Source organism: Pseudorca crassidens, chromosome 9 (genome assembly GCF_039906515.1).
Source record: "Pseudorca crassidens isolate mPseCra1 chromosome 9, mPseCra1.hap1, whole genome shotgun sequence".
Taxonomy (NCBI): Eukaryota; Metazoa; Chordata; class Mammalia; order Artiodactyla; family Delphinidae; genus Pseudorca; species Pseudorca crassidens.
Window position 1 is genome coordinate 80,038,885 of NC_090304.1, and position 15,185 is coordinate 80,054,069.

Sequence of the window (15,185 nt, forward strand, 5' to 3'; positions counted from 1 at the left end):
TCATACAGATTTGACAGAGAAATCAAAAGCTTTACAGACTAGCAAAAGCTAAGAGAATTCAGCACCACCAAACCAGCTTTACAACAAATACTAAAGGAACTTATCTAAGCAGGAAATACAAGGAAAGAAAAAGACCCATAAAACCAATCCTAAAACAATTAAGAAAATGGTAATAGGAATATACATATCCATAATTACCTTGAATGTAAATGGATTTTGTGTCCATTAGAACGCACACAAAAATAGGACCTGTGTATATGCTGTCTACAAGAGGTCCACTTCAGACTTAGGGACATATACAGACTGAAAGTGAATGGATGGAAAAAGATATTACATGCAAATGTAAATCAAAAAAATGATGGAGTAGCAATACTCATATCAGATATACTAGACTTTAAAATAAAGACTACTACAAGAGACAAGGAAGGACAGACACTACATAATGATCAAGGGATCAATCAAAGAAGGAGATACATCAATTATAAATATTTATGCATCCAACATATGAGCACCTCAATAAATAAGGCAAATGCTAACAGCCATAAAAGGGGAAATTGATGGTAACAAAATAATAGTGGGTGACTTTAACACCCCACTTACACCAATGGGCAGACATCCAGACAGAAAATAAGGAAACACATGCTTTAAATGACAAAATAGACCAGATAGACTTAATTGACATTAATAGGACATTCCACCCCAAAGCGGCAGAATATACTTTCTTCTCAAGTGCTCATGGGTCATTCTCCAGGATAGAGCACATCTCGGGTCACAAATCAAACCTTGGTTAACTTAAGAAAATTGAAATCGTGTCAAGCATCTTTTCTGACCACAGTGCTATGAGATTAGAAATCAATTACAGGAAAAAACCTGTAAAAAACACAGACACATAGAGGCTAAATAATTCACTATTAAATAACAAAGAGATCACTGAAGAAATCAAAGAGGAAATAAAAAAATACATAGAAACAAATGACAATGAAAACACAACAACCCAAACCTACAGAGGCAGCAAAAGCAGTTCTAAGAGGGACGTTTATAGCAACTCAGTCTCACCTCAAGAAACAAGAAAAATCTCAAATAAACAATCAAAATTTACACCTAAAGCAACTAGAGAAAGAAGAACAAAAAAACCCCCAAAGTTAGTAGAAGGAAAGAAATCATAAAGATCAGAGCAGAAAAAAATGAAATAGAAAAAGAAAACAATAGCAAAGATCAATAAAACTAAAAATTGGTTCTTTGAGAAGATAAACAAAATTGATAAACCTTTGGTCAGACTCATCAGGAAGAAAAGGGAGAGGATTAAATTCAATAAAATCAGAAATGAAAAAGGAGAAATTACAACTGACACCACAGAAATATAAAGGATCATAAGAGACTACTATAAGCAGCTACGTGCCAATAAAATAGACAACCTGGAAGTAATGGACAAATTCTTAGAAAGGTACAACCTTCCAAGACTGAACCAGGAAGAAATATGAACAGACCAATCACAAGTAATGAAATTGAAACTGTGATTTAAAAACTCCCAATGAACAGAAGTCCAGGACCAGATGGCTTCACAGGTGAATTCTATCAAACATTGAGAGAACAGCTAATATCTACCTTTCCGAAACTCTTCCAAGAAATTGCAAAGGAATGAACACTCCTAAGCTCATTCTACGAGGGTACAATCACCCTGATACCAAATCAGACAAAGATATCACAAGAATGAAAATTATAGGCCAATACCACTGATGAACATAGACTCAAAAATCCTGAACACTAGCAAACTGAATCCAACAACACATTAAAATGATCATACACCCTGATCAGGTGGGATTTATACCATGGATGCAAGGATTCTTCAATATATGCAAATCAATCTATGTGATAAACCATATTAACAAATTAAAGAATAAAAGCCATATGATCATCTCAATAGATGCAGAAAAAGCTTTTGACAAAATTCAATACCCATTTATGATAAAAACTCCCCAGAAAGTGGGCATAGAGGGAACCTACCTCAACATAATAAAGGCCATATATGACAAACCCACTGCAAACATGATTCTTAATGGTGAAAAACTGAAAGCATTTCCTCTAAGATCAGGAATAAAACAAGGATGTCCACCCTCACCACTATTATTCAACATAGTTTTAGAAGCCCTAGCCATTGCAATCAGAGAAGGAAAAGAAATAAAAGGAATCCAAATTGGAAAAGAAGAAGTGAAACTCTCACTGTTTGCAGATGATATGATACTATACATAGAAAATCCTAAAGATGCCACCAGAAAACTACTAGAGCTAATCAACGAATTTTGTAAAGTTGCAAGATACAAAATTAATGCACAGAAATCTCTTGCATTCCTATACACTAACAACAAAAAATCAGAAAGAGAAATTAAGGAAAAATCCCATTTACCTTTGCAACAAAAAGAATAAAATACCTAGGAATAAACCTACCTACGGAGGTAAAAGACCTATAGTCAGTAAACTATAAGACACTGATGAAAGAAATCAAAGATGACACAATCAGATGGAGAGATATACCATTTTCTTGGATTGGAAGAATCAATATTGTGAAATAGACTACACAACTCAAAGCAATCCCTATCAAATTACCAATGGCATTTTTCACAGAATTAGAAGAAAAAATTTTACAATTTCGATGGAAACACAATCCTGAGAAAGAAAAACAGAGCTGGAGGAATCAAGCTCCTTGACTTTGGACTATACGACAAAGCTAAACTATTCAAGACAGTATGGTACTGGCACAAAAACAGAAATATAGATCAGTGGTACAGCATAGAAAGCCCTGAGATAAACCCACGCACCTATGGTCACCTAATCTATGACAGAGATTAGAGGACAAGTCTATGACAAAGGAGTCAAGAATATATAATGGGGAAAAGATAGCTGCTTCAGTAAGTGGTGCTGGGAAAACTGGACAGCTACATGTAAAAGAATGAAATTAGAACACTCCCTAACACTATACACAAAAATAAACTCAAAATGGATAAAAGATCTAAGTGTAAGACTGTAAACTATAAAATTCTTAGAGGAAAACGTAGGAAAAACACTCTTTGACATAAATTGCAGCAAGATCTTTTTTGACCCACCTCCTAGAGAAATGGAAATAAAAACAAAAATAAACAAATGGGACTTAATTAAACTTAAAAGCTTTTGCACAGCATAGGAAACTGTAAAAAAGACAAAAAGACAACCCTCAGAATGGGAGAAAATATTTGCAAACGAAGCAACTGACAAAGGATTAATTTCCAAAATACAGAAACAGCTCAGGCAGCTCAATATGAAAAAACAACAACAAAAAACAAAAACAAAAAAAGCTCAATTGAAAAATTGGCCAAAGGCCTAAATAGACAGTTTTCCAAATAAGACATACAGATGGCCAAGAGGCACAGGAGAAGATGCTCGACATTACTAATTATTAGAAAAATGCAAATCAAAACTACAATGGAGTATCACCTCACCCCAGTCAGAATGGCCAACATAAAAAATCTACAAACCATAAATGGCAGAGAGGGTGTGGAGCATATGGAACCTTCTTGCACTGTTGGTGGGAATGTAAATTGATACAGCCACTATGGAGAACAGTATGGAGGGTCATTAAAAAACTAAAAATAGAACTACCATATGACCCAGCAATCCCACTACTGGGCATATACCCTGAGAAAACCATAATTCAAAAAGACACATGTACCCCAATGTTCATTGCAACACTATTTACAATAGCCAGGATAGGGAAGCAACCTAAATGTCCACTGACAGAAGAATGGATAAAGAAGATGTCGTACATATATGCAATGGAATATTACTCAGCCATAAAAAGAAATGAAATTGAGTTATTTGTAGTGAGGTGGATGGACCTAGAGTCTGTCATACAGAGTGAAGTAAGTCAGAAAGACAAAAACAAATACCGTATGCTAATGCACATATATGCAATCTAGAAAAATGGTACAGATGAACCTATTTGCAGGGCAGGGATAGAGATGCAGACATAGAGAATGGATGGGTGGACACAGAGGGGGAAGTAGACGGCAGGATAAACTGGGAGATTAGGGTTGATATAAATATAGTACCAAATAGATAGCTAATGGGAACCTACTGTTCCCATTAGGATCTCAGCTCGGTGCTCTGTGATGACTTAGATGGGCGGGATGGGGGGGTGGGAGGGAGGTCCAAGAGGGAGGGCATATATGTATACATATAGCTGATTCACTTCATTGTACAGCAGAAACTAACACAACATTGGAAGGCAATAATACTCCAATTAAAAAATTCTAATAAAAAATAGTTACCATGGTATAAATCTTTCTCTTCAGCACTTTACATTAGTGTTATGTATTTTTTAAAATAATATTAAAGGGTATTTAGTTGCAAATCTAAGGAAGATTGTTTTCTTTTAAGCTAGATCATGCACACGGTAAAGAAAGCATCATCAAAGCATCTAAAAAAATAACTTGCCTGAATTGTCTCATAACAGGAGGTTCCAATAAAGAATGCAGTGCTGCCACCAAAAACTAACCAGGAGAATTCAGGAGGCACAAAAGGAGGAGGGAGGAGATGCCAACCCAAACATCCTGTCAACTTCTTAGAAACCTTCACACTGGAATCTATCTTGCCTGAGAGATCTGCACACCACCAGGATAGACCTTGATTCAGTCCAAGTATGGGCAACAAGCAAGATGACTGGCCAAAGACAACCTGGAAAGCAAAATCCATTATCATAAAACGTGAGACTGCAAGCCACGTGGCAGAGCAGCTCTCCTGGGTTCCCTTACCCTACTGCTCTCCACCTGGGTGCCCCTTCCCAATAAAGTCTTTTGCTTTGTCAGTACATGTGTCTCCTTGGACAATTCATTTCCGAGTGTTAGACACGCTTGGGCCCTGGAAGGGGTCCTCCTTCCTACAACAATTATAGAGGAAAAGATTACCTATTATAGTAATACATTTTGAAAGTTTTTTTATACTGAGAACCTTAAAACAGTAGGTTCACTGGCATACTTCATTACACTGAAAGGCAAAATTAAAAGCACTATATTTATTAGACAAATGATTATCATGTAACTAGTTATAGGTGCAACAGACTTTATTAAGACAACATACTGTAAAACAGCTTTACAAACTCACATGCTTACAGGGGCAAGTAGGCTATGTAAATTAGTGAAATGGTCAGGGTGTGAGACAGTGGGGTGGGTGAGTACACATCTTATCTGTAGCAGTCTGGATGGGCTAGATTAGGGCAGAGAAACAAAGAAGTCAATTGTTCAATTGTTTAAGACAACCAAATTTGTTTGTTGCTCACACTACATGTTGGTCAAGGGTCAGCTGGGGACCCTGTTCTTTGTCATTAGAACAAATCTATCTAGATTTGACATATCTATCAAATGTCACTATCTAGAACATTATTGGTTACTATGGCAGAGGAAAAAGAAAGTGCACAGTTTATCTTGCTTAGTCCAAGCAACATTTTTTTCCTTAATTTGAAATATGTTAGAAGGTATGGTAGTCATTAGAACTGTTCTCAGATATTTTATAGCTTTCTTTCTTTCTGTGCACAAGGTACAATAGCACTTTCCTGCCTACTTGCAATTAGATGTTACTATGTGGCTTGGTTGGCCAACAAAATGTAAATGGAATTGATGTGCATAAACTTTAAGAGCCACAAGGTTTCTTTTCACTCAATACCAATAAGATATATTTTCAACTACAACAATTGTGACTATTCAAGAGAACTCTTATATAAGGTAATTTAAAACAAAGCTCAAGAAGTAGAAACAGTTACCAAAAAGTTTACAATTAACTTTGATATTTAATTTTTAATATATAATGAAGCCCCAGCATTCAAATAAATAGTATTTAACATCTGATAGAAGACTCAAAATATTTATTTAATCATAGTGTCTGTATTTTCTTATAGTGAAACCCAAGAGTATTGTCTGCAAGGAGCTCCACACTTTGATTTTGTTCTCCACCAATGTCTGTTTCTGATTCTCTTTGTTAGTGGAGATTGGGGAAAATCATCCCCACATTACCACATTTCTGGCCCATTCCCCCACCTCCTCAACCATGTCCAGGATTAGTCTGGGGAATGGAAGTAGACAGAATTGCAAATGCAAGAATCATCTTCATTTATATGTATGAACTGATAAACACTAACTCCTTTATTTACATGGCTCCTTCCTCTCCCCCTATATTTTCAGTACAATTGACTACAGGAAGTATTGGGTCCCTATTAGAGTCAGGTGTAATGGTTAATGGCTATTTTCTGACTTAGGAGCAGAATTTGGAGAAATAGACTCCCTATTATTCCACAGGGACACATAAAAATGTATAGAGGTAAACATATTTAAGTATTTGAGTTGAACATTAAATGTCATATTAGAATATATATTTCATTGTACTGGTGATTGAAATCTGTAAATACTATGCCCTAGAGTAAGTTTCAGCTTCTCTAAGTGTGAAGAAGAGGTTCCGAAATTACATTCTTTCATGTATAGCTCCCCCAACAGTGTCCAAGGATAGTAATTAGATGACTATTCTTTTTTTTTAAATTTTGTAATCTTTGGCTGTGTTGGGTCTTCGTTTCTGTGCAAGGGCTTTCTCTAGTTGCGGCAAGTGGGGGCCACTCTTCATAGTGGTGCGCGGGCCTCTTCACTATTGCGGTCTCTCTTGTTGTGGAGCACAGGCTCCAGACGCGCAGGCTCAGTAGTTGTGGCTCACGGGCCTAGTTGCTCTGCGGCATGTGGGATCTTCCCAGACCAGGGCTCGAACCCATGTCCCCTGCATTAGCAGGCAGATTCTCAACCACTGTGCCACCAGGGAAGCCCAAGATGACTATTCTTTAATATGAAAAATGATATTATAACAATCCTATGGTATTTTTTCTTTCAATTGAATAAGAGTATAAAGAGTATATTTAATAAGTGGGGCAATATTTTTTAACCATCATTATGTTTTTAATATAATTTGCCTAATATTTGTCAAACATAATGGATAAAACAGAAAACGTTTTTTTTCCTCTATTCACTTTCATAAAATAGATACAGATAACTTAGAGATCATCTAGAACGGTGGTACCCTGGGGAAACTTGAGTTATTTTTGGGGGTCTGTGAGGTCAAACTATTTCCACAATAGTAAGACATTTTGTGCCTCTTTCACTGTGCTTGACATTTGATGGTGTAAAAGTAATGGCGGGCAGAATTCTAAAACAGCCCCGAGGTTTCACTCTCTGGTGGGCACACCTTGGATAACCTTCTCATCTTGAATGTGGGCAAATTCTGTGAATATAGTGGGCTACCACTTCCATGCTTTAGTTTACTACTCAGTTAACTCTGAGTTATTAAAGGAGATTATTCATTGGGCTTGATCTAATCGGGTAAAACCTTAAAAGGAATGGGGCCCTTTGTGTTATAAGAGATTTGAAGCACAGGAGAGATTTGATGTGTAAGAAAGTTCTCCATTGTTGGCTTTGAAGATGCAGGTAAAGAATGCAGTGGCCTCTAGTTGCTGAAGGTGCCTCCAGCTTATAGCCAGCAAAGAAATGGGGACCTAGGTCTTGCAACTTCAAGGAATCTAGTTCTGTCTCAGCTATATGAACTTGGAAGAGGACCCTAAGCTCCAGATGAGAACTCAGCCTGGCCAACATGTTGAACTAAGCCTTGTAATACCCTTAGTAGAGGACCAGAGATGCAGTTCCCAGACTACTAATGGACAGGACTTCAAGCTAATAAATGGGTAGTGTTTTAGACCACTAAGTTTGTAGCAATTTGTGATGCAGCAATGGAAAACTAAAATAGTGGCTAAACTGCTGACACCTTGGCACAAATCAAGGCACCAAAATGTTTTAGTAGTCATCCATTCTTCACTTCCATGTACTCACAGGAAAAGATTCCAGTTTCACTTACGAATGTCCTCAATGATAGAGTAAATAATTTTATCAGATCTCAAAACTTGAGTACAAGTCATTTTAATATTCTGACTGATGAAACACCATAAAGCACTTCTGCTGCATACTGAAGTACAGTTTGCCTTAAAAAAAAGAACTTGTGTGACTGTTGGAATTGTGATCAAAACTAGCAGCTTTTATCACTGAAGGCAATTTTTACTTGAAAGAATGACAAACTATGATTATTAAGATTTGGGTATTTGGCAGACTTTTTTTTTCCTCAAAAATGAATGAAATAAGCCTATCATTTCAAGGAAAAAACTGACAGTATTTGTTGACAATGATGAAATTCAGGCTTTCATGCAAAAATTAGAATTTTGGAAAACTTAAACTCTCTACTGTAAGTTTGACAACCTCTCCATACATAAAGACTTTTTCTTATGATATCAGTGGTTTATTAATGAATGTGATTTTTAAATATTGCACAGTAAAAGGTATCAACATTTAGAAGATCTGCATAGCTCAAATATTTTCCAAATGATCAATGCATGATGTTACAAAATTATGCATGGGTAAAATATCCATTCAGAGTGCAAGTGACCAATGGATTTTAATGTAGTTGAGTATGAAATGTTGATTGATATGGTTCCAGATTCCAAATTGTAACTGTCCTTTAAGAAACTACCATTTGTGGAGTTTTGGTTTAGTAACAAAGAAGAATACTCACAGTTAACTGAAAAGATTATAAAGTTCTTTCTGTTTTCCAACTACATTATCTGTGTTTTCTCCATATACTTCAACTAAAACAACATATTGCAAGAGATGGAATGCAGAAGTAGATAGACGATCTCTCACTAAGGAATATATTAAAGAGATTTGCAGAAATGTAAAACAATACCACTCTTCTGACCAAATTTATTTTTGTTTTGGGAATTATAATTATTTTCATAAAATATGTTATTTATGTTAACAAGTCTTGGGCTTATTATTTTTAAATTGATGAATAAATGAATATTTTAAAATTTGTCTCACATTGAATGACTATTATAGTAAATGTTGATAGAAATAATGCAGAGAAACAAAAATTTTCTGGAAGCTTCAATACTTTTTTAAAGTATAAATAAGTCCTGACACCAAGAGGTTTGATACGTGTAAATACCGAAAAAAGTTAGGAATCCTTGGTTCAGAAAGGTTTTGTGCCCTGGCTCACATTATTTGTTTGCATGCCACCTGCTAACCAACTTTTAAACAAATGCTCCACATTAATTTTTTTTAAACAGCACACTACTGCTGATATCAGTTACTCATTGGTTAGTGTGGCCTAAATTGCGATTAGAAAATAGACCCACACGTGTATAATATAAAATGGTTCAAACACAATAAAGGTTACGTGGGCCTCTCACTGTTGTGGCCTCTCCTGTTGCGGAGCACAGGCTCCGGACGCAGAGGCTCAGCAGCCACGGCTCACGGGCCCAGCCGCTCTGTGGCATGTGGGATCTTCCCGGACTGGGGCACGAACCCATGTCCCCTGCATCGGCAGGTGGACTCTCAACCACTGCGCCACCAGGGAAGCCCAATAAAAGTTATTTCTTGCTTAACAATTGCTGGCTTTATGCCACACTGTGATTCAGAAGCCCTCGTTCAGACTCTTTCATGGTTCTGCCATCTCTTGATGCTTTGTTAGCTGCATCCAGCTGGCAAAGGGTAAAAGTATACTTACTTCTTTAAAATCTTGCCTTGGAAGTGGCACACACTACTTCTGCTCATATTTCATTGGTGAGAATTAGTTAACGCCCACACCTGGATGGCAAACACTTCTTAGCTGCGAAAGGGGAGATATTATGTTAGTGGCTAGCCTGCTGCTACCACTGTGAAATAGTGTCTAGAGATTGAGAATTGTATTTGGGTATGAATCTTCATTCTATAACTTACCATCTCTGAGATTCTTTCTTCTTTATTGAACCTTCATGAGTACAGGGACTTTATCTGTCTTGTTTTCCACTCTAGGCCTAAGTGTGGGTATACAGCAGTGAACAAGATACACAAAATCCCTATCCACATGGGGTTTACATGTCAACTGGACATCTAGGTTAAAATGTTTTTTGACATCTGGGTTAAAATTGATGAAAACACTCAAATTTCATATCTTGTGGAAGTCCAAAGCCCATCCAAGATTTCTAAAAATTCCTGGGAGGATGAGATTCTCATGATTTCAGCTGCTTTCTAGACTCATCTCCCTACATGTGTTGCCTTGTTATTCACTTTTATTCACATTGCCATGGATGCTTAATTCAGCCATTTCACACATCTCCACCAAAATAACTCACCCAGACTAAGCATTTGTGAGTAATGGAGACTTTCCTTAAGACCCTGGTAAGGATCATAATGCTCATTGCAGAGCAAGAATCTCTGTATCCATATTAGCCATTTTTGCTTTCAAAATCCTTTTTCGCTATCCAGTCACCCTGGGTCGCTATTTGGATTTTTTCCCATCCAGCTGCCGGCATTCTACCTCACTGACTCCCTTCCCATCTTTTGGATTATTTCGTAAGAATTTGAATTCATTTCCCTTTATAATTTAAAGCACTTCAGCTTTCTTTAGTTTCCATTCCTCAAACTTAATCAAGATGCTCAGCAGATAAAAAGACCTTCTTTCTAATTCTAAAAGAATATAGTAGTGATTACCGAGTGCAAATAAAACAATTGGTATGTGTTTATTTTCCCTAGGATAATGGCTCAAATCAGGGTTGAGATGATGACTGATTATGAGGGCAGAGACTATGGTCTCCAGGGCCTAGTTCACTACTTGGCATATAGCAGCATGAGGTAAATATTTTTAGAAGATAATTATTGAATTCGGAGACTCTTTGATGAATATTGGGATAAATGACCAGCAATTTAGTAGTTTGTAGTGATGCCATGGGGTAGAAAATGATGAAGGCTGATTTCACATCTGTATTTCTTCAGCATTTGGTTATGCTTGTTATAAAACAAATTAACAAGTATCACTGCCCGTTTTGGTTATTTTACAATATGGCTGTGTGTTCTGATAACGATTGTGATGAAAAATTGGAGAAATAATAACATTTTTCTGAAATAATAGGATAACAAAATTAAAATAATGGTGGGAAATTAACACAGAAACGAGAAGAGTAAGATGGAGAAAGTAAATTAACGTTGTATTGAACTCCTATTATCAGCCTCTTTAAAAAGCGGTGTTTAAGTAGTAATCTCTTAAAGTCCTCATTATAACCCAGATAGTATTTCCCTATTTTACAGATGTGGAACTTGACGTTGACAGTGGTTTGCTAACGAGTGAAGGGGAAGAGGGAGCACTAGAACCCCAGCCATCCTAAATCCTTGTCATACTGCTGCACTTGAAGACTAGAGGTATCTCTTCTAATTATGCGTTATAAGAAGTCAGTAGAAAGCATTAAAGGCAGATTTTGCGACCTGACACAAACTTGCCTGAATCCTTTGCAATCGAGGACCGCGGCGAGCAGCTAAGGAGCTCCTAGATGATCGATCCTCTCCGAGAGCTTTGCGTGCGCGTGCCCGAGATGGTAACGCCCACCGCACGCCGCCGTAGTGCTCCGTCGCCATAGCGACTGCCCGTGGCAACCGCGGAGCTCTGAAGGCCCGCAGGCGAGCTCCGGATTTGGGCCGAGTTCTCATCTTCTCTTTACTTCTGTGCCGACTGTTTTTTTCCTCCTTCCCTCTTTGCCGCCCTCCCTCCTCTTTCCCCTTCTCTAGAATCATGGCGGGCGGAACCGGGGACGTTCGGAAGCTTTTCATCTTCACTACTACTCAGAATTACTTTGGACTGGTGTCGGAATCTTGGGACCAGCCGCTGCTGTACAACAGTCCTGAAATCAACAACTTCTTGGACGACGGGAACCAGATGCTCCTCAGAGTGCAGCGATCCGACGTCGGAATTTCCTTTTCCAATGTGGTATGCTTCCCTGCACCCCTGCCCTGACCTACCTTTACGTCCCCGGGCTCAGCCAGAAGGATGTCGGGTCCGTTTCTGCCTTCCTGCTTGGATCATCCTAGAGGGCCCAGTGTTGTCCCCGCTTGATGAGCTGCGCTGGCCTCGTGCTTCAGCGTGTAGTTTCCAAGCTTGGATCCCCCCTGACCAAAGGAGGTTCCCAGTCCACGCACCTGAAGAGAACAATTCTAGTCTTTCTAGTTTTTTTTTTTATACTACAGATAGGTTATAGTTAAAAATAAAATATTTACCTTATTTATTTAAACATTTTTTCTTTCTCCACCCTGTTGAGGTTCTTCGAGGCAAATCCTAGTGTATCTTTTTTGGATTATATACGAGTTTAAATTTACTCTAGGGAAAGAATAGTTAGGAATTCAAATCTTTTAAGAAATGATAAGGCAGGAAGTTTAAATTCTTTTTGTTGTGCCACATATGATGTATTGATTTATTCATTATTATTTACTGCTGCCTCCACTGGCAAGATTGTTTAAGAAATGGTTGCATTTGCAACCAGGAGATACACACACACACACACACACACACATACACACACACATTCAGAATAATACATAGAAAAAAAATTGCCTCACACATTACCCCTGTCTAACACTGAGGCCCTGCTCAGTAAATGGAGGAAAATTAACAACTGATAGTCATATATTAAACCTTTTCCTCTTGTGTTCACGGGTGTCCCTAGGTCTAACAGAATATTTGATGCACAGCAAGCACTGAATGCGTTTTTTGTAGGATGATTGTATCATTCACCCTATTATGAATTTTTGGTCTTGGATTTCACTCAATTCTATTCAATCGATGTATTTTGAACTCAATATATGCAAGGCACTTTGCTAGGTTTGGTGAGTTTACAAAGATGTAAAAAGCATAGATAATCATAGCTAACGTTTATTTTCCCTTTACTCTCTGTCAGGTGCTGTTCTAAGTACTTTGTGTGTTTTGGCTTATTTAATAGTCACAACAACACTATAAGATAGAAACTTTTGATTTCCATTTTGTGGCTGAGGAAAGTAAGGCACAAAGGTTACACCCTAAGCATTAACTACTCCACTTCTCTAATAGGTTAATATAATTCAGAACATGACCCCCTGTGTCTGTCTTCTAGAGCCTTACTGCAGTGGCCTAGATTGACATATACTCAACAAGTTATAAAATCAGGGCACACAGTTGTAAATGCCACCGAAAGTTTAGATAGATTGTAATGGGAAGTTAAGATCCCACAAGCCGTGTGGCCAAAAACCAAACCAAACCAAACCAAAACAAACAAAAAAAGAAAATGGAAACTATAACTTTTAGTTAAGCTAGTAGAGTCCAACAGTATATTTTATCTTTAGTCATACATCACACTACAGATTTTTAGTCATATTTGAAAATGTTTTGTTATATCTTAAGTTGTACTTTAGATATCTAAGAATCAGCATGATTGAAGAAATTAACAATTACTGAGTACCTACTATGGGTCTGGCATTGTCCTGGGTGCTGGGGATAAAGTTATGAACATGTCAGGCTTTATCTCCAAGGAGTAACATTCAAATGGACAAAAATGGGCTAAACACATGCACACAGGTATATAATGTAACATAATTTTGGGTATTGATAAGTGCTGTTAATAAAAATAGAGTAATGTTAAAGTAGTGATGGGCATGGGGAGGGGAAGTGCATTAAAATAAAGAGGGAGAGAATACCTGTCTGAATTAGTGACTTTAGAAGTGAGATTTAAATGATGACTTGTAGGCAGATTTAGAGGAAGAGTTTTCTAAGGAAAAGAAATGATAAGTACCAAGGCCTTGAGCTGGGTCTTATCTTGGTTTTAAGGAGCTGGAAAAAAAAAATCCAGAGTCATTGCTGAAGTTTAATGAATAACCAAAGAATGTGAAAGTTACAGTATGGGCTGATCATTTAGGACCTTGTACACCATTTAGGTTGAAATAGGAAGTCGTTGGTAATCTTAAGCAAGAGAGAGGTATGATCTGTTTTATGCTGTAGAATAGAGGTTGGCAAATTTTTTCTATAATGGGCCAGATAATAAATATTTTGGGCTTTGCAGGTCATAAGGTCTCTGTCACAACTCCAGCTCTGCCATTGCCATGAGAAAGCAGCCATGACAATATGTGAATGAATGAGTGTGGCTGCATTCCACTTTATTTATGGACACTGATACTTGAATTTCATATCATGAAATATTATTATTCTTTCGGTTTTTCAGAAAGTGTGGAAATAATTTTTAGCTTGTGGCCTGTACAAAACAGGCAGAAAGTTGTGGTATGCTGATCCCTGATCGATCCCAGTAGGTGATAGAGGTATTTTGCAACCTCAAAAAAGAACCAACTTTACACCTTAATAATTATCAAATTATAGTCAGTTAAGAGGAAATAGCAGTTGCCAATGATAGGGAAACTTGGAGGAGATGTGGCTAGGAGTGCTCATTCTCAGTTTTTCTTTACTCAGGGAATGATGAGCAGCTGTAGCCAACTTATCCTTTGCTTTAACTCTGACTTTGGCTAGGGCAAAGCTCATTGTCCTGATGAATGCCCCAGGATGGCTTGGACAGTGACTATAGATACTGTTTTCAAAGTATGATGTTAAAAGATGTATTTTCTGGGGCTTCCCTGGTGGGGCAGTGGTTGAGAGTCCGCCTGCTGATGCAGGGGACATGGGTTCGTGCCCTAGTCCGGGAAGATCCCATATGCTGCGGAGCGGCTGGGCCCGTGAGCCATGGCCGTTGAGCCTGCGCGTCCGGAGCCTGCGCTCCGCAACGGGAGAGGCCACAACAGTGAGAGGCCCGTGTACCGCACAAAAAAAAAAAAAAAAGTATTTTCTGAATATTCTTTCTTCAGATAGGTGGGAGGAGGGAAATTTAAGGGTATGGTCTATTTAATTACTAAGGAATGAATGTTTCAAATCTACTTATCTGCAGCTTGTTATTCTCGCTTGTAATTGGAATAAAATGATCATGCTAGCAATAGAATTCTAATGCGTGAAAATGAGAGTTTGAGAAAAGCAGCAATACTGAGTAAATGCCAATTCCTTCCTAGTGGCTAAAAAAATACAATGGTTAGGATAAAAGAAAAGTAGCACAAAAGCTCACTCACCCTTTTTTTTTTATTGGAGTATAGTTGCTTTACAATGTTGTGTTAGTTTCTGCTGTGCAAGGAAGTGAATCAGCTATATGTATACCTATATCCCCTCCCTCTTGGACCTCCCTTCCACCATCGCACCCCCTCTATCCCACCCATCTAGGTGTCGAAGAGCACCGATCTGAGCTTCCTGTGCTTTATAGCATGTTCCTA

At 37.8% G+C, this 15,185-nt stretch overlaps 2 protein-coding genes across 10 annotated transcripts in view; one reads left to right on the forward strand and one right to left on the reverse strand.

Annotated features, from left to right (window-relative positions):
• Positions 1–11,438, reverse strand: part of DCUN1D5 (defective in cullin neddylation 1 domain containing 5) — a 51,636-nt gene extending 40,198 nt beyond the window's left edge. The window contains exons 1-2 of one of the 2 annotated variants that reach the window (XM_067750856.1): positions 11,361–11,438; positions 9,613–9,714 (exon numbers count right to left, since the gene is read on the reverse strand). The gene's annotated coding sequence lies outside the window, so the exon portion shown is untranslated. Of the gene's footprint in view, positions 1–9,612; positions 9,715–9,824; positions 9,939–11,360 lie in introns of those variants that run through there. The other variant, XM_067750857.1, reaches the window with a different exon arrangement.
• Positions 11,439–11,485: 47 nt separating this feature from the next.
• DYNC2H1 (dynein cytoplasmic 2 heavy chain 1) overlaps positions 11,486–15,185 on the forward strand; it is a 379,694-nt gene continuing 375,994 nt past the window's right edge. For 6 of the 8 annotated variants that reach the window (XR_010946253.1, XM_067750851.1, XM_067750854.1 and 3 more), the window contains exon 1: positions 11,486–11,844. Coding sequence is in view for 7 of the 8 variants with exons in the window: in XM_067750851.1 (XP_067606952.1) it covers positions 11,650–11,844 (195 nt within the window). In the remaining variant the exon portion in view is untranslated. The remainder of the gene's footprint in view (positions 11,845–15,185) is intronic. The other 2 variants (XM_067750849.1, XM_067750850.1) reach the window with 1 other exon arrangement.